Source organism: Apostichopus japonicus, chromosome 10 (genome assembly GCF_037975245.1).
Source record: "Apostichopus japonicus isolate 1M-3 chromosome 10, ASM3797524v1, whole genome shotgun sequence".
NCBI lineage: Eukaryota > Metazoa > Echinodermata > Holothuroidea > Aspidochirotida > Stichopodidae > Apostichopus > Apostichopus japonicus.
The window spans coordinates 17,539,037-17,563,691 of record NC_092570.1 but is presented as its reverse complement, the minus strand read 5'-3'; the positions used below and the strand labels follow the sequence as shown (position 1 = coordinate 17,563,691).

At 40.4% G+C, this 24,655-nt stretch overlaps 1 protein-coding gene across 1 annotated transcript; it reads right to left on the bottom strand.

The window, feature by feature from the left end:
- Positions 1-780: 780 nt before the first annotated feature.
- LOC139974833 (interleukin-1 receptor-like 1) lies at positions 781-18,684 on the bottom strand. Its single transcript, XM_071982296.1, has 9 exons — positions 18,443-18,684; positions 12,644-12,770; positions 11,707-11,991; positions 10,890-11,168; positions 6,159-6,435; positions 5,518-5,642; positions 4,160-4,327; positions 3,638-3,772; positions 781-3,184 (listed from the first exon to the last, which is right to left on the bottom strand). Exons 2-9 carry the CDS (start codon positions 12,741-12,743, stop codon positions 2,697-2,699), a joined length of 1,857 nt encoding a protein of 618 aa, XP_071838397.1. The 5' UTR covers positions 12,744-12,770; positions 18,443-18,684; the 3' UTR covers positions 781-2,696.
- Positions 18,685-24,655: the final 5,971 nt, after the last annotated feature.

The following is a 24,655-nucleotide window of genomic DNA, read 5'->3' as shown; positions in this document are numbered from 1 at the left end:
GATGCACCAAAGGCTAAACTACACATATGTAGTCAGGAATTCCGTAGCCATGTATTCTGAGTTGGAGAGGAGCCAACAATTTAATGAGGAGCACGAAGAGGCAAGAAGGAAACAATACTGCTGTCATGTAACGTTTGGACATATACACATGATGGTGACATATAGGCGAAGGAAGTACACGGTAGTTTCTGCACAGGGGCACGCACCCCCACCCCCTCCCTTCCAGTTTCCATGGACACACAAAATACTCGGTAAGGATGATGTGCAGGCAGTTTTGCAGAATTGCATGTCTTTAGTACTTTGTGTAAAACGACGGCCGCCAAACTGTGAGTCAGGAAAAAAAAATCGTGGGTCGCGAGCCTATTTTAAAACGTCGAAATCTTGAGCAACTTTTGCTTCAGTTTAAGGAACTGTTTATTTTTTAATTTGATATCAAGTCCTTTGTCCAAACAAGCTTAATTGCAAGTATTCAAAGTGGCATGGCTTCTGAGGTGGGTAGGGATCTGATGAGTCCGATGGCTCAGTCCTCAAGGAAGATCCCAGAAGTTTACGGATCGCATCAGTAAAATACATATGGAGAAGTAGCGCTACTATGGAACACTTTCAAGGGGGCATAACTCATTGGGTAAGAGTCATTTAATTACTCATACATGTACTTTATTACCTATCATTGCTCTGTGATGATGATGATGATGATGATGATGATGATGATGATGATGATGATGATGATGATGATGATGATGATGATGATGATGATGATGATGATGATGATGATGATGATGATGATGATGATGATGATGATGATGATGATGATGATGATGATGATGATGATGATGATGATGATGATGATGATGATGATGATGATGATGATGATGATGATGATGATGATGATGATGATGATGATGAGTAAATCCCAGAGGAATTGGAAACCCCATTCATGTGAGGATCGCCAATACATCATACCTAATTCTCTTGTCAATTAGCGTTCAGAAAATTGCGCCGCTTAACGTCCCCGGACAGATCAGAGAGTACCTCAGCATCTGACCACTGTCTCACATACTAAGGAGGGATCGAGAGAGGGAAGGGTAACGGCATCCCATTCATTATCGCTGTATTGTAGCCATGGCGAACGAACTTGTTTTCAATTTTTCGATGTAACAGATTTTGCACAGTCTCTTTCCCTGCAGAGGCAAATGTGTTAGGTTTACGGACAAACGCACATTAGTAGGTCTATGAATGCATGTATTGGTTCTCATCCAACACTGTATTGCGTGTATGATTTACACGGTATCAAGGCAATAACATTAACCGAACGAACAGCGGCAGGAGTTCACAGCCTATAGTTTATAAGAAGATTAAAGACGTCTCTGAATAGGCGAAACATATAGGCCTACTCAGCAGAGCCCCAGTGAAAGAATATAGTCAAACTCCATTGCCCAATTTTCTCATCCAACACTGTATTGCGTGTATGATTTCCAGGGTATCTAGACAATAACATTAACCGAACGAGCAGCGGCAGGAGTTCATATATATATATATATATATATATATATATATATATATATATATATATATATATATATATATATATATATATATACAGGGGTGTATCCAGAATTTTCTAACCCGGGGGCGCGAATTACCATCTAAGCGGAGCGCCACCATCAGTTGGCGCGGAGCGTACAAGAAAAGTTTTGGTTTTGATACCACCTAGATCACCGGAAATGGCACTTCTCGGGATTGAAAATGACCAACCAGATGTACACTTTTGCCTGAGAACCAAGTATTTCCCAATAGTTTTTTATCATCCATAACCTTTTTGAAGATCGTCACCAGTCACACATCATGTTCGACCTCATTGCATGTCCTGTGGATCATTGCTTTTGTAGGTGATTCTACGTCACGGCCCACAATATCCGAAAGCCCCACTTTTCAAGGTTTAAAGCCCATTATTTGTTCAGAATTTGAAAATTCAAATTTCTCGTGAAGAAAATCACTTCAAAACATATACGAAATGTTGCACAAAATTCAATCTATGGACAACCAATATAGAAAAACCTCCTGCAACCCCTAGCAGACAGGTCAAAACTGCTACAAATAGAGGGAAGTATGATGAAGAATGTTGGTCAGGAAATTTTCAAAAATTCAGACACAGTTAATTTATTGGTGCACAAATATTACAACCTCTTATAACGGCTATTATAAAACTTCGTTGAAGGATATATATATATATATATATATATATATATATATATATATATAGATAGATAGATATATATATATATATATATATATATATATATATATATATATATATATATATATATATATATATATATATATATATATAAATGGATGAACACCCTAATCAGGGGCGGGCGAATCCGGGGTTATATAAAGAAAAGGGTGTGACTCCCCCTGGAATATTTTTTTTGAAGGTGATTCCCATGTATAGGGCGTTTGGGGCATTTGCAGCCCAAGAAATACTTTAAAATCTTAGAACTTAACTAATGCATTCTGTGGCATTTGTTGTACTATAAGTTAATGTCTAGTTACAATAACAATCTATCTGAGGTTGAAAAACCCATGTACACCCAGGCTCCACCCTGACACACGTACTCTGGATCCACGCACGCCTGCTAATCATCGCTGCACCCATCTTATCACTCATGTGATATAAAACAGAAAGCATTCATCTAAACAAACATCTGGCAATCATTATTATTATGGCTCAAAATGTGAGGTACTTTCGGGATATTTTCGATCTGGAGGGAATTCATTACAATTTGGGGTTCTTCCACGGTTGGTTGGATTTCTTGCTGAGCTAGACTAGCTTCAACTTTTCTAGCGAAAGTTTTCTCTGAAGGATATGGAAAGGCTAGTCTCATTCTTTTAAACACAGATGATTTTCTAAGAGTTCTTACATTAAGATAATCTTCTTTCTTTAATATCAGTTTGGGATTGTTGCTTACAAAGTGTTTTAGCACGTGAGACTGATTCAAAACAGCATCAGGTACTTCATCGAATAAAACTGGAATCACACCGTGTTTACGGTCCGAGAAAATGTATGTCGCTGCTTGCATCTCCGTCCGAATGATATCGTTGCATGACAACATTCCCCTGGAAACGATCAATAGACAACATCTACTGGCCTTCAAGCTTTTCCAAATTGATTCATGGCTGCCTGAGGACGAATGAAATTAGATCAAGAGCATATAGTTGTGGTTGAAAAACATTTCCAGCTATGTGCACAAGGAAGCTTGCACACCAAAGGTATTCTTACATAGTCGTCTACTGAGCAATGCATTAATCTCGAGTTAGGCTAATCCTACCACACTTCCTCACGAGATGTTTCGAGGCCTAGCCTTCCTGAACGAGAGGACGTTGGTAAGTTAAAATTGGTAGGGCTAATGAGCATAGATATCGTGGTAAAATATCAGATGTCAGGTAAAATGAATAATAATTTACCTGGTATTTTGCCTGACATGCTGACTTGTAATTGTAGTTACAATATGTCCTGTGTGGAGGTTGGGGGTGGGGGTGTCCTTTAGTTTAAGCCTTCAATATATATATATGATGGCTAATATTTTCTCATCATTTTTGGCTACATAACTGAGAAGAGTATTTTGTGACTTACTATCTCCAGGTAAAAAGTCAATTACTGGTAAACAAGTGGTGTAGCCTTCCTCCTTTAGCAGTGGTAGAAAAGTTTTCACAACAAACTGGACATCATTCTCGCTGCATGCTACGTATACATCATACAGCTTTCCATCTATATATAGCAAAAGATATATTTAAACCAGAGTATGTGAGTTACACACCCAAGTATTCCTATATAATGAGTAACATATCCAAGTATTCCTCTAAATGATTAACACACCCCTGTAGTAGGCTACGTTAAGTGAGTAACATACCCAAGTATTCCTTTAATGATGATTAATTATGCTTTAATAGAGTAGGCTAACACACTAATTATTCTTTTAAAACAGTAACCCATCTAAGTGTTTTATCAATTGAAGTACAAACCCAATTATTCATTTAAATGAGTAACTCACCCAAGTGTTCCTTTAAACATGTACCACCCAACACAATATCTTACTTCGGATGAAACATGTAACTGACTTTAAACAAGAACATGATATTAACTGTACAATCTCACCTGTCTCTTCTTTCCATCCATTGAAGTAATGGTTTACATCCCTGAAGAAAAGTTTGATGTCAAGATGAAATATCTTCCATATGAAGAAAATGAAAGTGAAGATTAGAAAGCAGATTACTGCCGTGGATACAACAACTGCAACTTTAATGATGATGGGGGTGTCTGGTTCTGCAGGGAGAAAGCAATCACATTTAATTAAAATTACAAAGTGTGTGATAATAACACTCGTTCACTAGAAAACAAACCTTGCTGAACATTTTCTTCTTACATAAAAGTTTTAAATTATGTAATACCACACCCAAGATTTTTTAAAGTTTTGACTCTAATTGTCAGCAATGGATGCAAGTATGAAGTTCACCCCATCTTACCTTTTGCAGCTATCGTATTACAAAGTACTCCATAATATCATCCCTTTGGACCTCAAATGTTCTTCAACCTTCACATAAACGAATGGCGCTCGCTTACTCACTGGCGTATATATAAAGACCATATATGTGGATTATCCAAGTTTTCACTATCAGGCAGTGGCGTAGGAAGGTACTTTTGAGTGGGGGGGCTGAAGACTGATGGCCGGCCTGGGGGAGGGGTCTAAGGGGAGGGGGTGTCCCCCTCCCCTTTGGAATTTTTTTGCATTTCCAGGTGGCCTCAGATGCAATTTGGTGCAATATAGCACACTTCAACACCCACTCCATTTTGTAAAGAATTTTGCATTTTCACCTGGCCTTAGATGCAATTTGGTGCTTCAAATGAGATTTTTTTCTCATTTGGAAATGAAAAAGGGGTTTTCTGACTTGCGGAGCGGGGGGCGGAACGATACTTCCGCCCCCCTCATATTTTTCACGGTTCCTACGCCCTTGCTATCAGGTGAACTGACATTCCAAGTATGATGTGCATTCGAGCTTTACATTTGAAGTTAACATGTTTTCAAGTTTTTTTTGTAGTAGTGACCTGAAATGACCTTTGACGGCCATCAAGTTCAACTCGTTTCTATTTTTTACTAAGGCGGATCTACGTACAAAGCATGAAGTTCAGAAATGTTGACAAGATTGATATATTTTGACCTCGACTGACCTTTGACATCCATACAGTGCAATAGGTTTCAACACTTACAAAATGTATTTACGTATGAAGTTCTTCCAAGCTTGATGTCATGGAGTTACTATGTTTACAAAGTTTTCATACTTTAACCTTAACCACAACATTTTGATGACACATATCGTTTCCATACATTTCTAGCCTTGTAGTTAGGGCGTAGCTGGACTCACTCACCCACCCCGTTGCATAGTAACTACCATAGTAACATATAGACCACCCCCCCCCCCTGATGCTTAGCAACTGGTAGTCGCAGTTCCCCTTACCCTCAGAGATGTAGAACAAGTTCACTTTCCAATTCGAATCCTTGTGAGCAAACGCAATGTAGTGTCCAAACACCTCCTTCGTTACGTTCGTTATGTACATTCCAATGGTTGCGTAAATTTTCGTCCTGATGTTAACAAAAGATAGAACTTGTTAGAAACGATGAAACGTGTAGTCAAGCTTGTGCCTGAGAGAATAAATGTTTGGGTGAGGGAAGACTGGCACAATACCTTGCAGGATCTTCAATGAGGGCTGTGTCACAGCCTACCAGACGCCTTACGCCCAGAATCCGATGCAATTTTCGACATCTTGAAATCCTGTGACCAACCGAACATTTTTGTGACCTTTTTGGGTGGCACCCCATAGTTTACCCAGAGTTAGATATACATAGACTACCGTATATAACAAATTCGGTTCAAACCCTATTTTATGTAATAATAATCATAGTAATAACTGAATGAATTAGGCGTATTAGGCGAATGTAGATTTCAAGCGGGCCCCTCATCCCCACTCTCGTCAGACCTGCCAGAAGACTGGGCAGAAGTTACAGGCTAAGGAACCTATTTAGCATATTGCATAATTTGTAGAGCCTGGTCCCATATAGACTTTAAATCGAACATATCTGAGTATAGGTCCTACATACCTAAGGCAATCACCTTCTTCTGCTATCTGTGTTTCAACATGCGTAAAATTGACCTTCGCACCTTCTAAATCCAGAATATCGGGTCTATACCATGAGGAACGGTCAAAAAAATCCTGGGTGGCCGATTCGTTGACTTTGTACCAAGAGGCATCCGCAAGAGTGCTACTATATCCCAAATAAAAGGTACATTCCATGGTCAGATCAGAACCTAGTACTGCAGTAACGTTAAAGCCGGTTGAACAGTTTACGAGTATAACATCCTCGGTATCAAAACAGGCTGTAGCAAGGGGGACAAAATTCATCATAAATTAATGAAATCAAGCTTTATAAGTAGGCCATTTGTTGATTATTGAAGAGGACGAAATGTACTATTTGTATCGGGAGCGGGAGGCTCGAGAAGGAGAGTGTAATCACAGGGATTTTCGAGTAATGACCACAATCATCACTGACTAATGTAAGTGAAAGAGGCAGAGTATAATTCGATTACTTTGTTCTAATGGTCACGTGGTTTACGAGATGTTTGCGTGTTATGACGTCACAAATACGAAAATGTCAGATTAAGGTCACGACTGAAAACTGCCAACAGACACAATTATTGAGATGTAAGTACAATAAGGTGTGTGCTGGGGTGGAGTTTAACTTACACAGGAGAGTAATGTGGCCCAATATCATTGGCTCACATTACCCAACTTGAAACTTCCAATGACCAATCCCGGTCGAGCCCACCCCTTCTCCTAGCTATAAATGAAAGAAAACGACCTCAAAGACCACGCTTGTAATTAGTTGAGGATATCAATTTGATAACGTTCAGTATACTTCTTCACTTTCTAAAAAAAAAAAGTCACCCCGGACAGAGGTGGGGCAAGATATCCGAAGAACTCGATCCACTTTGAGCTCTAGTCTAACTATCGAGACTGGAATATTATGAGCATGACGGAGTTACGACAGGTATAGGTATCACAAGTCCTGGAAATGGAATAAACTACGGACGATAAGTTGAAAGGTTGGTGAGCGATGTTCTGTGTAGGTATCATACCACAATTAGACTAGTGTACGTCCGCCTGAAAAAGTAACCATTGTCGGAAAATAGACCTACTCAGGGACGTAGCCAGGGGGGAGCAGGGGGAGCGACCGCTCCCCCCCCCCCCTTTCAGTGTCGATTTTTTTTTTTAAACTGTCGTTTTTTTAGCATGGTATTTTGTCAGTGCTCTTTTGATCTTGAATACTCGTCAGCTCCGTTAACTCGATTGTAATCGTAGTAACATTCACGCCTACTGATTCAACTACTTACTTAGTTTGGCAGATGCAATTAGCTAAATTTAGCTTATAGCCAATTACAAGCCTACAGTTGGCCACTGCGTTATAAAATACATACTGCCTACCTAACCGCACTCTATGGAATGTCACGAACTGTATGCACAACAACGTCGACAACGTTCGTTCAATGAGTCGTCCTAAGTTGTTGCACGAACAGCATGTTATGAAGCTAAGCTAGCAATCGTACGTGATACGCACTTCCTATAAATAATAATTATTACACTGCTAATACACTGCGAAAACGATATTTGTTTTAGGCCACTGCACAGTGGCGTAGGAAGGTACTTTTGAGTGGGGGGGGGGGGGGGCTGAAGACTGATGGCCGGCCTGGGGGAGGGGTCTAAGGGGGTGTCCCCCTCCCCCTTTGAAATTTTGTGCATTTCCAGGTGGCCTCAGATGCAGTTTGGTGCAATATAGCACACTTCAACACCCACTCCATTTTGTAAACTTAATTTTGTATTTTCACCTGGCCTTAGATGCAATTTGGTGCTCCAAATGAGATTTTTTTCTCATTTGGAAATGAAAAAGGGGTTTTCTGACTTGCGAAGCGGGGGGGGGGGGGCGGAATGATACTTCCGCCCCTCCACATTTTTCACTGGGGGGGCTGGCGCCCCCAGCCCCCCGGTTCCTACGCCCTTGCCACTGCATATCTGGCTGTATTACAAAATATGAAAGTTTATATTGTCCATCAGTTAAGTTCGTCAAATGTATTAAAGTCCAGACATTGGACAGTAAACAAGAATCATCCTACTGGAAAACTTGTAAAAGAGCACTATGTTTGTCTTTCTGATATGTTATGTAAAAGAACATGTAAAAGAATTTAAACAGGAAACAAAATCTGCTGATACTGATATCATATGATCAGGGCGTAGCCAGTATGTAGCACGATAGTTTCATTCAACACTCTACCAGCCGAAAAAGACTATAGGATCCGATCTTGTCAGTTTTTTAACATGTGAACCCGTTTACGCAGATAATATTTCAGTTGAGAAAACACTTGAGAAATTTGTATCAGAAGGCAATCGTCGGATAGCTCTCGCCTTCTCTTATTAGGCTAACTTAAACATTTACTAGTTACAGTTGTATCAAAGACATTTCTGGACTATCTTTGTATCTACAAGTATCAGAAGTTGAAAAGTAAGACTACTCTGTACATGTACCTTCAAGGGCGGCGGAACCGGGGGGCACAGGGGGCAAGTGCCCCCCTACTTTTCCTCAGGTTAAAAATGTGCCCTTTTTCTCAAATTGCATCTATAAGGCCAGGTGAAAATGCAAAATTATTTACAAAATGGATTGGGTGTTGAAGTGTGCTATATTGCACCAAATTGCATCTGAGGCCACCTGGGAATGCAAAAAAAATCCAAAGGGGAGGGGGACACCCCCTCCCCTTAGACCCCTCCCCCAGGCCGGCCATCAGTCATCAGCCCCCCCCCCCACTCAAAAGTACCTTTCTACGCCACTGCTTTTTCTACATAAAACTTGTACTCTTGATCACCTTATTAGGTCACCGATATTTCAGTAAGAGATTTAATCCTAATTTAGAGCTATCAGGGGCGTAGCCAGTATGTAGCACTGTAGGCCCGGGCCTACACTTTTTTGGCCAAGTTATCTTTTTTATTAAAACACCCATAATTCAGATCCATAAGCTTGCTGGACGAGTTTAAGAGTCTAGACAGGAAAAACTATTGAAATGAACGTAGCAAGATTATAGCTAAATTAGGTGACCTATTCTTCTGTCATCTAGGCTGTCATTCATATCGCGTGCCGTTTCATTCAATACTCTACCCGCCGAAAAAGACTAGGATACGATCTTGTCAGTTTTTTAACATCTACTTAAGAACCCGTTTACGCAGATAAAATTTCAGTTGAGAACATTCCACAGTCAAGTAAGCCTATCGTTGATTAACAGACTTTATATGTATAGAGCTGCAGCACTTTGTTGCCTGTTGTTGTTGTCACCATCGGCGTTCCAAGTTCCAAAACAGCCTTTTCGATAAACATTTACTAGCTACAGTTGTATCAAAGACAAATACTGGCTATGGTTGTATCAAAGACATTTCTGGCCTATCTTTGTATCTACAAGTATCAGAAGTTGAAAAGTAAGACTACTAAGACGGGGGGGGGGGGGGCGTTGATGGAGTGATGTGTATACGCAAATAAGATAATACAATAAGATTTTTAAGGGTACTAAATATCAGGCTGCATCAGTCCAATCGAATTTCTGCAAAGTGCCCTTTGACGTCGGTGCCCCCCCCCCCCCCCAGATTAAAAGTGCTTCCGCCGCCCTTGTGTAACTTGCTAATTTTAATACATTATGTATTATTGAATTACGTACTATTTTAACTCGTTTGTTTTTTGGGTTTAAAAGTGATATTGAATGAGGTGTCTCAAGTTAGCAAGAGGCCAGGGAACCAGAATGAACACTAGGGAAGGGCCGTTTCCGGCCATCTGGGGGGTTTGTAAAACCAAAAATTTTCTTGTACGCTCCGCGCCAACCGATGGTGGCGCTCCGCTCAGATAGTCGTGCCTACAACTTTGAAAATCCATATCAATCGCAAAAAGTGCTCCCCCCTTTCAAATTCCTGTCTACGTCGCTGGACATACTGGAGTGACTTTATGGGGGGGGGGGGGCATGGAAATTCCATTGAATGCTTGGCTGTTGAAGAAGATCAAAATAAAGTAGGGGTGGTCTAAAAATCTGATGGATTGAAGGTGATATAAGGCATATCCGAAAGTCCTGGGTGAAGCCATTCTGACGGATTCTGCAGAGAGGGATTATGTTAAACTTTGACCTCTTCTAGCTCAAAAGCAAAACGGCCATGGTGGCAAAACTTGAAAGTTCTGTGATAGCCAACCATCAGCTACCATGTGGTCAGAGTAGGACATTCTAAAATGCTCTAGCGGCCTTGGAAAGTGACGAACTTAGTTTGTACGTCAATGGGGCTATTAATTATTGTGGTACGACACTACACCACTGTGTACGACACCTGTACCATGAACAGTATACACATAGCAGTATAGTGACATACCCAATATAGAGTCTATATCAATCCGCCCGAGTGTTCTCCTATCTATGGAAACGTGCCGAAAAGCATCAATAGAAAATCTTATTTGATATGTTTTGTTTGTAGCCAGGAGCAGCAAAAGAAAATTGTTTACTACTGAGTGAAGAGGTTTGTTTACATGTGACGAAAACTTCAGGCGCTCATATAGCGAAAATAATTACGGTTATGATGCTGAAACCTGATGGTGCCATGAATGCCCAGTTTTTGTCACCTATCCAGTGATGGGTGGGGTTTAGCTAGTGAAAACTTCTACAAGGACTTATAGACCACATTACTTTAACGCTTTAGTGTATATAAGCCAAAAGGGCAATTATTTGGAGTATGCTACCATACTGTTAAATATACTCACAAACTGACACATGACCTGTTCGCGAGACATTATGGGTAGAGTTCGATGCAACGCAAGTGTATGCTCCCTGGTGCTTTAAATTGATCAGTTGTATTACAAGCCGGTGGTTGCTGTTACTGCTCTGTATATAGTAGTTTTCCCGCTCTGAAGTGATAAGTTTTCCGTTGTGGTACCAAGTTACTTGATCTTGGTTTATCACATCACACGAAAGAGTTACGTCTTCATTTATACTGGTATGCGTATCTAAGTAGTGATGTGTAATAGCCAACTCGGTAAATTCTGGATAGAAAATGGCAAATAAAACAATACTGTTTAAGATTAGACTTCGAACGTTGGTCAAATCTTGGTCTAAAGCGGCAAGTTGCTGCATACGTATTGGACACCGAACAACAACAAAAAGACCAAAATGAAAGAAAGAATAGAGAGAGAAACGGAAAAACGAAAACAGACAAACTTCTCTCACACCAGTAATAAAGTCAACTCCACTAAAAGCGAGATAGTCACAGACTAGCGTTGTACTTGTAAGGTCGTCCTTCAGTGAAGTTATATATCATATATATATATATGATTTATCCTAATCATGGATAATCTAAGAACGATACCATAATTAAAGTACTGACTGAACTTAGTCCACCGTTGTTGGGAAAAGTCCCTAAATGGACCTACTCAAGTAACGTCTTGTTTCTTTTCTTTCTATTGGCACGTTTTAAATTACTTTAATTATATTGGATGCTTTTATGTTCAGCGCATTTCCTATTTCTCTCCGAGGTGGCGCTCGAGAGCTAGATAAAAAAATAAAAATACCGTAGTTACTTACTAATCCCTTCTATCGTGAGGAAGCCTTGATAGGTAACTTGATTTGTGTAGTTGAATACAGTACATGAATATTCACCAATATCCTCCGGAATGACGTCATTTATTTGTAAATATTGATCTCCATCCAAGAATTGGACTCGACCATCGGCAGACGGCTGCATCACATTTCCTTTGTGATACCATTGGATTGTACAGTAATTATGAAACTGGCAACGCAGTGTGACGTTGTCGCCTAATTGAGCTTTTTCTTCCACGTCCTCTTTAGCTAGAGTGAGCCCTTCACGTCCTGAAAAAAAACATAATATAGGCAAACGGTTGTAATCTCTGGAGGAAGGCGTAGCTATATCATGAGAGGCCCGGATTCGAATCCAGGTGGAGGCTGGAAGTATTACCACTTTTCATCATATTCTAACTAATTACACATTTACATTTTCATTTTTCAGCGACTTGAACTGTACATACATGTATACCATAGCGGCATATAATATGTTATCACAGAACGACTGATCAAAACAGTCTAGTTGAAGACAAGATAGGGAAAATATGTGTAGTATTTGTTACTATTGTAAAAGAGTAGAGCGCCACCGATTTGAGTGAATATAAATATATAGTATGCCACCTTGTACGTAGGTGAATCACCTAAATAAAATCAAATTAAAGTCAACTAACATCCCAGTCTTCTTCTTTCTTGTGGTTACTACAAAAGTAAAGTATTATTTTGGCTATATATTTCATAAATGACTGTATAAAGCGAAATTTGCAGCGATATTAATATTGCTTACTAACGATATTTATTTCAAACACTGTATAGCCTACTTTAAAGTAAAACAAAATAAAATGATGAACAAAACTATAACCATTTTACAAAGAATATTTTGTTTATTGAATATGAAATATTAATATCTTTTTAAATATTTAAAGAGGTTCACGTCACTCACGTTCTGAATAGTTTCTTAATTCACATGACTCATTTGTATACAGCTGGGAATTGACCAATGAAGTACCAAAGAAGAAGAAGAAGCAGAAAACCCTCATCATTATGTCGTTGAAAAACAACAGAGATCTCTGCAAGGTCAGAAAGGGAAAAGCATACCAGCATGTTAGCCAAAGGCATGACAAAGTATGGATTTCAAGTAAAGCTGTTGACGACGTATCTAGAATCGAACAAGAATGAATTTATGAAATGATTCACATAAAGTACAGCAGAGAGAAGACTAAGAAACATGAATGCCTCAGTATTGTTTGCGCGAGAGATACGCAGAAAACGTTAATTCAAACTATTACAGATGTTTACAATCAGTTAGCTGAAATTGTTACTGCAAGGGTGATTGGGAGGGGGAGGGAGGATCGGACATAGCATCTCCTCTCCTCCGGGCCTAGGACGCCACTTAATAGCCGTTCATGCTCCTACCTTATCAGATGAACCCTCGTCGCCTTTAAAATCATGTGTAGCCTACGTCTGCCATAGTCTGTACCATTAACTCCTTATGGGTATCTCAAGGGTAGGATGTCAGAATTATTTGAAGCATGAAATTTCCCGTGTTTGAAAGAGGAGGGGGCGGATGGGGAGGGCTGGGCAATGAGTATGTTTGTAGTGTATTCTAATCACAAAATATCAGTGACGGCACGAGAAAGACATTTCTGCATATTAAATCGTAAAGGAAATACGTGTCAAAATTACCATGCGTAATGGAAAGTTGCCATGGTGACAAAATGTTGAAATCTGTTACTTGTTATATCTTGAAACATGTTATCATAGTCTTGCATATTTAGTAAAAAACGTTGCCTTTTATTTAATAACAGTGGTAGCTATGGGGGGTTTTCTTCACTGTGCAGTATTGTAGCACTATTTTTTTCTTTAAAAATGAAACCGGATCAGTGTATTCTACGTGGGTGTGGGTTCAATGGAGACTAAATATATCATAACCTTCAACGTAACCAAAATCTTTTCTAGCTATTTATACACAGAATAATAACGAAACCATGCAAGCTCACATTGCACGGCGGATTAGTAGTCTATATAGTCTTTAAAAATGAAACCGAATCAAAACGGTGTATTCTACGTGGATTTGGGGGTCTATGGAGGGGGGGGGGGGAGAGTTGGATTCTAAATTCCTCGACCAGCACTGCATGAACCGTTACGGAAAGGTGACTTAGCTGGGCCGGGAGAAGGGGTTGATTCCGAATGTCGATGTCTAGTTCGGGCCACGCTCCTCCCCTTGCCCGCGTCCACTGAACATTACTAATTATATTATCGTACATTTTCACTCTTCTCGTCACTTCGTGCGTAAGATGTACTTCCCGCTTGTGTATAGAGTGACTAAACTGCCATATGTATGCCCTTGCTACAGTGTTATAACAATATAAATCATTGAATGTTAATTGGAATTCAGAAAGAAGAAAGAAAAAGGGTTGGTATTTGAATCTGTGTTCCCACCGGATGTATTTGCATATAATATGCAAATAATGTTACACACTAAATTTAATCCTGTATGTCCAATTGCCCCCCCCCCCCAAAAAAAAAAAAAACAAATCCCACAAGCACACAGAGTGACTCCGATATATATAGTCAAACAGAATCAGCTGCTATGAGACGACACACATTTATTTACGTACTATGTGGAGAATGGATACAAACGGTATATTGTGGCGGTAGACAACCAGTAAAGATATTAGTTGGTTGAATTATGAATACAAATGTCTGGCGTGAACTACTTCCTGTTCTTCCTGTAGATTTGTCGTTCTTTCCAAATCAGTTATAACTTGTATGTATGTATATGTGTGTGTGTGTATGTATATATATATATATGTGTGGGTGTGTGTGTGTATGTATGTTAGATCGTCCTGCAAGTAGGAACTCGCGAAGAAGCCTCATTGGCTTATCAAAGCCGCAAACTGACCAAAGTCAGTCTCTGACATTCATATTTAACATTCATGATTATAAATGTGTCAATTGTCAACAACTCGGTAACTGAACGACATACATTAATCTTGGAGTGACTCGAACCGGGGACCTAAACTTATCGTCTTTCTACCATCTTTGAAGGGATGACTGTGACCTTACCGGAAGGGGAATACCTTCTTACAATGATTCCATATCTTTTATACAGCAGCATAAGTAGGGATGATATAATTCCCCTTACTTGCCATGAATATGACTACAGCTGTACAAGCCTCTAAGCGCGAGTATACGTGTAGTATAACCGTAATTAATATTACAATAATACAATAATATAAATATAATAATAAGTTACTGTAGGCGGCTTCCAAAGTACCCGAGTACTAGTAAGATTATTTCGAGGAGGGTGATTATGAGTCTCTGTAAAACCCTGAACTCACCTCTGACCCTATCTAAATCATTCGGGGGGGGGGGAGTTAGAATCCCATGCCTCCCTCCCCTATATCTATACATCAAATGTTTGAATTTCATATGGAACTGATATACGATCATTAATTTTGATTGCCTGGCACTCTTTTTACTAATATATGGATCCTTCAATGCTGAGGAGTATACATCTTAAATTACAAAATTTCTAATTAGAATAATGAGTGAGCAGAAAAATTCTCCTGTCCCACTCCCACTTTCCAAAGTAGGGGCAACTGCCCTCTCTGTCCCCTACCTTTCCCCTCCCCCTATGATTCCTACGCCTATGTACAACATTAATAAATAGACAAACTGATAACAAGAAGAGTGCCGACCCCCCCCCCCACACCCCCGCCCACCCCACTTGCCATTTCAAGAGAATTAAAATCGACATAAAAGTAATTTTTGAAGGAAAAGTTCATGATACTGCACGGCAGTGCCCGTACTTCTGACCATTCAAGTTTTCATCATTAAGTTTTCTAATGTGGTAATGTCAGTTTACCTCATATATTAAGTTTTCAATGGAACGCTAAAGTGATAACCTATATTTTGTTGAGGATGCTAAGTACTAAATATTTATAAAGGCCTACTTAGCCTTTTTTCATTCTTTTATCTCAGATTTCTATAAAGAAAACCCTTCAAAGCTATATATTAGCTATAGACTATTTCATATTTCTGCACTTCTATTGTGCAATCATAGAAGTTAATTTATGCAGCTTTCGGCGTCGAATTTGGTGCCAGAAGGATTAGAGTACTAAACTTCGAGAGTAGCCGTAAACTGAAATATTAATGGCCATTATTTGACTTCATATATGTTTCTAAGTGAAATACTGATTTAACGAAATGATCTATGCCCGACTCATATGCTGCCCATTCTCCTGTCATCTGGAATTCTCAGCAGAGGCGCAATGAGGCATGAGTTGGTACCGGTTCATAGTGATCCAATTACCGGCGGGGCTGGGGTCATGACACAAGAGACCTCGAACAAAATGTGAACCTGACGGTGAATTCGACACCCTTAGCCAGTGGCGTAGCTAGGATTTTTTGAGTGGGGGGGCCATGGGGGGGCCGTTCTTTCTAGTGGGGGGGGCCGGAGGTTAGTATCTAAGCGGAGCGCCACCATGGTTGGCGCGGAGCGTACAGAGAAAATTTGAGATTTCAGCACCCCCCAGATCGCAGGAGATGGCACCTGTGAGGCAAAATAGCAACCAAAAAGATGTGCAACTTTGGTGACAGAAATGCAAAAAAAGTTTTTTCTCTTTCATGCTGACTGGCCTTGCCAACTCACCCAGACTTTTAACTTGAGGGAAGTTGGCATCATTTGCAGGAATTTCAGAATTCCCAATATTTTATATCTCTACCAGTAGTGGAAAATCCTGTTTCGACAGTTTCGTGGCCATAAAAAAGTTGTTTTGCGGAATATTCAATGAAATATATTCATTTGACTCGAGGCAATATATGAATACCTGCAGGGGCGGCGATCTGTTTCAAATATTGGGGGGGGGGGGGACATCTGCTTGGATGCAGGCGAATTACTGTCAAAGCGGAGCGCCACCATTGGTTGGCGCGCAGCGTACAAGAAAATTTCTGGTTTTGATAGCCCCCCAGATGACCGGAAATGGCACTTCTCGGGCTTGAAAATGACCAACCAGATGTACACTTTTGCCTGAGAACCAAGTTTTTCCTAATAGTTTTTTTTTTCATTCATAACCTTTTGTCAAGCCGATTGTCACCAGTCACACATCATGTTCGACCTCATTGCATTTGTAGGTAATTCTACGTAACGCCCCACAATACCCGTCAGCCCCACTTTTCAAGGTTTTAAGCCCATTATTTGTTCAGAATTTGAATAATAAATTCACTTCAAAACATACCCATAATGTTGCACTAAATTTCATCTATGGACAACCAATATAGAAAACCCCCCTCAACCACTAACAGACCGGTCAAAATTGTACGAGTGTAGAGGGAAGTATACTATGATGAAGAATGTTGGTCAAGGAATTTTCGAAATTTCAGACACAGTTAAATTATTGGTGTACAAATATTAAAACCTCTTATAACGGCTACTAAAACTTCGATATCATCGAAAATACCAAAAAAATATGCTCGAGGGGGAGGGCGGTCTCCACCCCTTCACCCCCCCCTCCCTTGGCTACACACCTGCGGTTAGAAATCTTGTAGGAAACAGGCTAAATGGAAACCCAGTGAACCCATATCGATGTAGATTCTATGTATGATTGTACGTACTTACACTCATACACAAGATGCAAACCAAATTTCATTACGGATGCGGTCCGTCTAGCTATTCATTTCGAGAAAAAAAAGTAAAAACTACTTTCGGTCATATATAGTAACAAATTGTGACACGGTTAGACAGGCGCTTTGCGAGGAATTTGCCAAGGGAGGGGCAGAGCTTGTACCCAGACTTTCTAAGCGTAGCGCCACCATAAGTTGGCGCGAAGCGCAAAAGAAAATTTTGGCCGAAAATGCCTCCCAGATCGCTGGAAATGGCACTTCCCAGGCCTTGTAAGTTGCATCTAAGCATTTTCTATTTTGAAATTACTAGCGATATCATAAAAAAATACAAAACATATGCTTAAAAAAAAACTATGCCACCAAATATTGGGGGGGGGATATAAGATACTATATCCCCCACCTAAAATATTGGGGGGACATGTCCCCCCCGTCCCTCTCCTTGATCGCCGCCCATGAATACCTGATACCTCGGCTCAGTACAAACGGAGCCAATCTTTTGATAGATTGATGTGGTAGGTGGAAGCACAACAAGGTTCGTGGTGTATGGTCGCAATCGTCGCATCGACCATTGCCATGCCATGCTGTGTGACCATTCTCATGATTACTACAGATATTGTATTATTCTTATTCTGCCAGATGCAGACGAGAAAATTGTGTAACTCTATTTCCCAAATTATTGAACAAAAAATATTAGCGAATCGCACTGATGAGTGTTTTTTTTTTTACCCCATTCCCAGTGGGGGGGGCCAGTGGGGGGGCCAGCCGATTTCATGGGGGGGCCTCGGCCCCCCCAGGCCCCCCCGTAGCTACGCCACTGCCCTTAGCCATTAAGACGGTATGCCAATCTACCGATGCAATAATTTTACTAACCTGGCTCTAAGCCACTATGGAAAAAGTCTCATATTGAAAGATACTCAATATTCACTCACAAATAATCATGCTTGCCCAAAATGCCTACGATAACTATTTACTAGTATCATGCATCCCCCTTCCGACCGAAACCGCGACAACCACTAAGTTCCTTCGTGACCCGCAAGCACACCCATCCGAACTCGTAAATATTCAGTGGTAAATAAAATAGCAAATATATTCTCATAGAACAAGTGAAACTTACCCGTATGATGAATATGGTATTGAAGGGAGTGAATGCCGATAGATTGGTCCCTCTTCAGTTTGAGACACTCACGCTTTTGTATACCTCGTATATACACTGTTAAGTAACGTTCCACCCTCCTGTCATGTCCAACAATAACAACAAATATTTACCATAGCTTTGTTTGACCAACCAGGCAGTTACCTTCCGTGAGAAATTGTTACAAGGAAGACCGATGTGTGCTGTTTATATACAGATCAATGCACCTTTCATGTGAAACGCAAATCACCAAACTACGTCCACGGTATGAATGTCTCAAATATCCAGAATAGTACGGAAGCTTAAAAGTGCCTTAACATAAGAAAAACTTTGCCCCATAAGTTGACATTTTTAAATTAATTGTTTAGATAACAAGATAATATCTTATCAAAATTCAGAAAAATGTTGGTCACTTCATTCCAACTGAGCAATTGAACAATTTTCTTTTATATTTGTATCTTTTATATCAGTAACAGTGGCCTAGGAAGGTACTTTTCAGTGGGGGCTGAAGACTGATGGCCGGCCTGGGGTGGGGGTCTAAGGGGAGGGGGTCTTTTGTTGCATTTCCAGGTGGCCTCAGATTCAATTTGGTGCAATATAGCACACTTCAACACCCACTCCATTTTGTAAATAATTTTGCATTTTCGCCTGGCCTTAGATGCAATTTGGTGCTCCAAATGAGATTTTTTTCTGCCAAAATGTTTTCTGCTAAAAGGACGAATGTTGTTATCATTTATTGAGAAATGATAAAGGGGTTTTCTGACTTGCGAAGCGGGGGGGGGGGGGACGGAATGATACTTCCACCCCTCCATATTTTTCACAGCCCCCGGTTCCTACGCCCTTGATCAGTAACATTTTATACTTGAAGGCTTAATGTCTTTATTTCTTCTCCTCGTTGCCCCATTTTGGCGGTGGCTACACGTGAATGACCCTCTGCAGGTCAGAAGAATTTTAACGGTATCGTTCTGGCCTTCATACACCATGTTGCTTTTCATATATATTTACCGTACTTTACTATACGCATGAATCATCTACCGCGCATACACACATTTTTAATTAAACATTTTGCAGAAAATGTTTCACTTGCTCACTTGGAAGGAAGTGAACAATTTAACATTTTGCAGAAAAATGTTGCATTAACGACATACAATAAGTTGTCAATTTAAACATTTTGCAGAAAAATTATTCAATTGCTCAGATGGAGTGAAGTGAACAATTAAACATTTTGCAGAAAAATGTTGAATTGACGAGATATGATTAGTTTTCAATTAAACATTTTGTCAAAACATGTTCAATTGCTCAGTTAAAGCAACTGAGCAATCCAGCAGTTTCTGATTTTTGATAAGATATTTATCTTGTTATCTAACCAATTCACTGAAAAAGGTTGACTTATTGGGGCAAAGTTTTCTTATGTTGATGGCACTCTCAAGCTTCCGTAGAAAAGAAGCAATAGACAAGTTCAAAGTGTCAGTCCACATCAGGATGAACTGTTTACTACACACAGAGTAACGTAACACCAAGTAGCGCGGATAACAGTATGCACAGGGCGAAGGGATAAACTCCAAATTTACCGGAGACGGAGCTATTACCTAGATTTCGAATTACTTAAACTGATTCCGGGAAAAGGACAAGTAGGCTATAATAGTATAGACATATGTAAGTTTAAACTGAGGTCGTATTCAAGGAACATGCTAGAAGCCTATATAATATTAGGTGCGATCAATCTTCAAAGATACAAAGCACACTAAGCAGTTTTTTTCGTCGAATCATTTGCTATATTTAGAAGTTGGAAATACTGGCCGTTCCCCTTTTACTTTTTATTCTTAGAAAGTGCCACTATTTTTTTTTTATCTTATTGTTACCACTGCCCAACAAATTCCATATATGAATGCCATCTAACAAAGGGGCACATTTTTCTCTGAAGTTTCCAAGAACGGGGCAATTTGTTATTATCTCATAGGATGAGATAATGTACTTCCTTGGCATTGTCATAGCAACAGTTGCCATGGTAATGTTTAATTTTTCCCGAGTAGCTACTCTCGGGGGGGGGGGGGGGGAGGGACACCCATGGTGGGATAACCCAGGGTGAACGGGAGTCCATGACTGAGGGAGGGGTCAAAATGTTTCCGTGTGTGTGTTTGTGTGTTTGTGGGTGTCCAATTTTGTGTTAAAATCTCCTAAACGTCTTGGCCGATTTTCTTCAAACTTGATGGGAAGGTACCGCAGAGTAAACACTTAAGGTAAAAGGTCAGAGGTCAAATTTAGTTGGAATCATAGTTTAGCAATAACTTCACGAGAAACATGGAATTGAGATAGAACCTTCACAGGTATCATGGAAATGTCAAGTAGTACCAAAATATGTGGTTGCCATGGCAACCGAGGTAAAAGATCAAGTGGTTAAATACAAGGGCGTAGGAACCGGGGGGGGGCTGGGGGCGCCAGCCCCCCAGTGAAAAATGTGGAGGGGCGGAAGTATCATTCCGCCCCCCCCCCCGGTTCGCAAGTCAGAAAACCCCTTTTTCATTTCCAAATGAGAAAAAAAATCTCATTTGGAGCACCAAATTGCATCTAAGGCTAGGTGAAAATACAAAATTAAGTTTACAAAATGGAGTGGGTGTTGAAGTGTGCTATATTGCACCAAATTGCATCTGAGGCCACCTGGAAATGCAAAAAAATCCAAAGGGGAGGGGGACACCCCCTCCCCTTAGACCCCTCCCCCAGGCGGGCCATCAGTCTTCAGCCCCCCCCCCACTCAAAAGTACCTTCCTACGCCACTGGTTAAATATCAAATGTATATTTTTAGCTCAATATTGTATCACAAACTCCTCCTAAACTATCGATGGTGTGTTAGATTGTTACACGCAAGAACGGAAAGTTGGGGACAACATCCCGGCCTTCCACCGTCCCCGTTCAAGTATATATTACAAGTTACCATAGTTAAGGTTACATACATGCCTTATGTTCGTAATGCTCGTTATACAACTTGATATCTGTGACTTTACATCGGTTATTAATTTTCTTCTTTATTTCTATCGGTTGAGAGAACGTGCATTCGATGTATGAGTGTGCATGGATAACGACTGACGACAACATGCGATATATATATATATATATATATATATATATATATATATATATATATATATATATATATATATAGTAGCTACAATGGTAACTCAGGAAGTCAGGATGCACAAGGCTAAACTGTTGAGTTGGAAGTGCGCCAATAATTTACGGATGTCATGCATGTAACGCGTGAACATGTACACATGCTGGTGGTATAGACGAAGGAACGGTAGTCTCTGCACTGAAGGGGCACGTACCCTTTACTCACCATTTTTTGTTGTTGTCACGACCTAGCTACTTAGCCTACTTGCCTGTGTTTAGTCCCTTTATTGTGCAGGACTATGTTTTGGCAGAATGTTGTGCAGTCAGTTGAATAACGTTAACATACCAGTTGATATGTGGTTAACTAGTCTATAATACTGTGCTATATTAATGACAGACATTCGGTATCGCAGTATTGTTGTTAGGCTACAACAAAGCAAAATCCCATATAAGGGCAAGTCAGTCGAACTCGTTCAACCCTAAAATAATTTCCGTATGCTAAGTCATTCGTTTCCGTCTGCAACGTCACAAAAGGAAAGACTATTAATACCAGATACCATTGGTATTGTACTATTCATTCATACTTAGTAAAGATTCCTAAATCCTATTGGTCCATTCAGGTCAGCTGACCGTGGTTAATCCTGTGAGAAAAGCACGGTAAAATTACGGGGCATCACTTTAATAAATCTTTGGTTATATATGTAACCAAAAATGTTTTGTTTTATGATTTTTCCCCCACACAAATGGTAGTGTATGAATGAACGGGGTTAATCAACGGTCAAGCGTGCGTTACTCACATGATTAATGCACTCCGGGTGTTAATGCTATCGCTGGATGCACTCGGGCTCCGCCCTCGTGCATTGCTTGCATTATCCCCGATCGTGCATTAATCCTGTGAGTAAAGCACGCTAGACCGTTGATTAACCCCTTATTAAATGCTCCTTTCTTTGGCGTCACAGGATGAGGCCACATTGTATGATATGTTATATACTTTCTGTATTTCTCTATCAATCCATAAAATCAAACATTCTTCTCTGATGACGGAAGGACATGACTGTGGTTTTTTCTGGTTTTGTCTGCTTATAATAGCATCCTTGAAAAGCGTTTCTTGGTAATGGCTATTACGCACGGTAATACTTCTCTGAAAGATCATGTTTAGATAAGATTACATCTAATAATAATTTCATGAAGTTCCTTTTTACTTCCTGTTCTATATTATAGGGTATCATGCTCGGTGAATTAGCTATATATAGGGCACTTCAAAGATTTTGAAGCTGTGAACACATTGCAGAAACTACAACAATAAATTTACAAAGACTAATTTCCAAATTTATTGTTATTGTTTTCATGGACACAAACACGTCGATTTAAGAAACCAAACACACATACACACGCACACACACACACACAATACACGGTATAGGGATATATGCAGGCAGTCTTGCGGAATCGCATGTCTTTGTTGTGTGTAAAACGACGGTCCGCAAACATGGGCGTCAACAGGTGGGGGACATGTCCCCCCCACTTTCAAAAGTGGAGGGGATATCATATCATTTGTCCCACCCACTTTTCAGAGTAGTTATTAAAAAAAATCACATGCATATGCGCGATTTTCTATTTAAGGTCAAGAAATCTGGACTCCCTGGGCCCCTGCTATCTATCACTTGCACCGTCATTTATCTCCCATTCTCCCAATATCCTAAATCTGCCCATTTAATTCGTTCGGGGGGGGGGGGGGGAGACCATTCGAAAGTGTATTGAATCTTGCACACATGTTGTTTGTATGGGTTCCAAGGGATTAGGTAAGCCATACAGGTAGATGGTGATGAGTTACTATGTTCATATCACTACCTCCAGTCCCTTGGACTGGACGGACGAACAGGGGTGTAGGGGTTAAGTAATTAAGGCTACATGTATTCGCCGGATATGGTAGATCTTTATTGTTGAGTGCCGGCTATAGGCGCTACACACGCTCTGCGCGCGGTGCCTTTTTCTGATTATTATTATTAAAGTACCTGGGCACATAACAACTGACGTCTCGCACCTACATGCATGTATTATATATACCACTCCACTCATCCCGGAGGTGACGGCGCCACTTTTTCAATATTTCGTTTGAGATGGACGCTGTGTAATTCGTCTCCCTTGGTGTCAGAACGGCATCTTTCTACCAGTACTTTCTGTCGGAATTTAGTTTTGTGAGACAAAATTTCTCCTCACAGATCTGGTTCTGATGTAACTAAAAACGACTCAGGAAGGCCGTCTCCTGCGATCTAGGGGGTCTTATGTACCCAAAATTTTCTGGTACGCTACGCGCCAACCAATGGTGGCGCTCCGCTTAGATAGTATAGTGTCCCCCTCACTTTCTGAAACCTGCTGACGCCCATGTCCGCAAATTGTGAGCCAGGAAAAGTGTCGGTGGGTCACGCGAGGCTTCTTAAGACGTCAAACACTTTATCAGATTTAGCTTCAGTTTTCGGAACTGCTGAAGTTATTTTATGTAATTTTGATAACAAGTTCCTTGGTCCAAATAAGCTTTCAAGTATTCTGAGTGGCATCGGGTGGGTAGGGATCTGGTGAGTCCGATGGCTCAACCCTCCAGGAAGATCCCAGAAGTTTACGGATCGCATCAGCAGAACACATATGGAGAAGTAGCATTACTAGAGGGCATTCCTCTGTAGTTAAGAGTCATGCGGAAATTACCTACCGTGCATTTTAATACCTATCGCGCCATGTAAGGTTCGGGCATCGTTGCAAGACTATACCGGTACCGTATACAGCTGGGGTGGGCAACCTACGGCCCGCGGGCTACATGCGGCCCGCCAGTGATTTTTTTTGCGGCCCGTGAGATGTCTCAAGAAAAGAAAAAAATCAATCTATTTTACATCATTACAAAAAAACGAGCTAACTGCTTAGAATTTATCGGCACTAATGATGCTGTCAGGTAGGCTTATTATCCCCATTAATTATCAACTGTACTGTATTGACATTATGTTTTTGTGTGAATACACACACCTATTGCTTGAAAGTCCTCGGAATCAAAGGTTTGAAATCAACAGCAGGTCGTTGGTCAGGTGCGGCCCAGTT

What these genes read in the sequence shown, in the direction of transcription:
- LOC139974833 (XM_071982296.1), bottom strand. Translation starts at nt 12,743, where the DNA reads ATGATGAGGGTTTTCTGCTTCTTCTTCTTCTTTGGTACTTCATTGGTC. An exon ending in GAAGAAGGTGATTGCCTTAG is followed by an intron (nt 5,643 to 6,158) that starts GTATGTAGGACC and finishes TGTTAACATCAG; the next exon opens with GACGAAAATTTACGCAACCA. An exon ending in TGGATGGAAAGAAGAGACAG is followed by an intron (nt 3,773 to 4,159) that starts GTGAGATTGTAC and finishes TGCTATATATAG; the next exon opens with ATGGAAAGCTGTATGATGTA.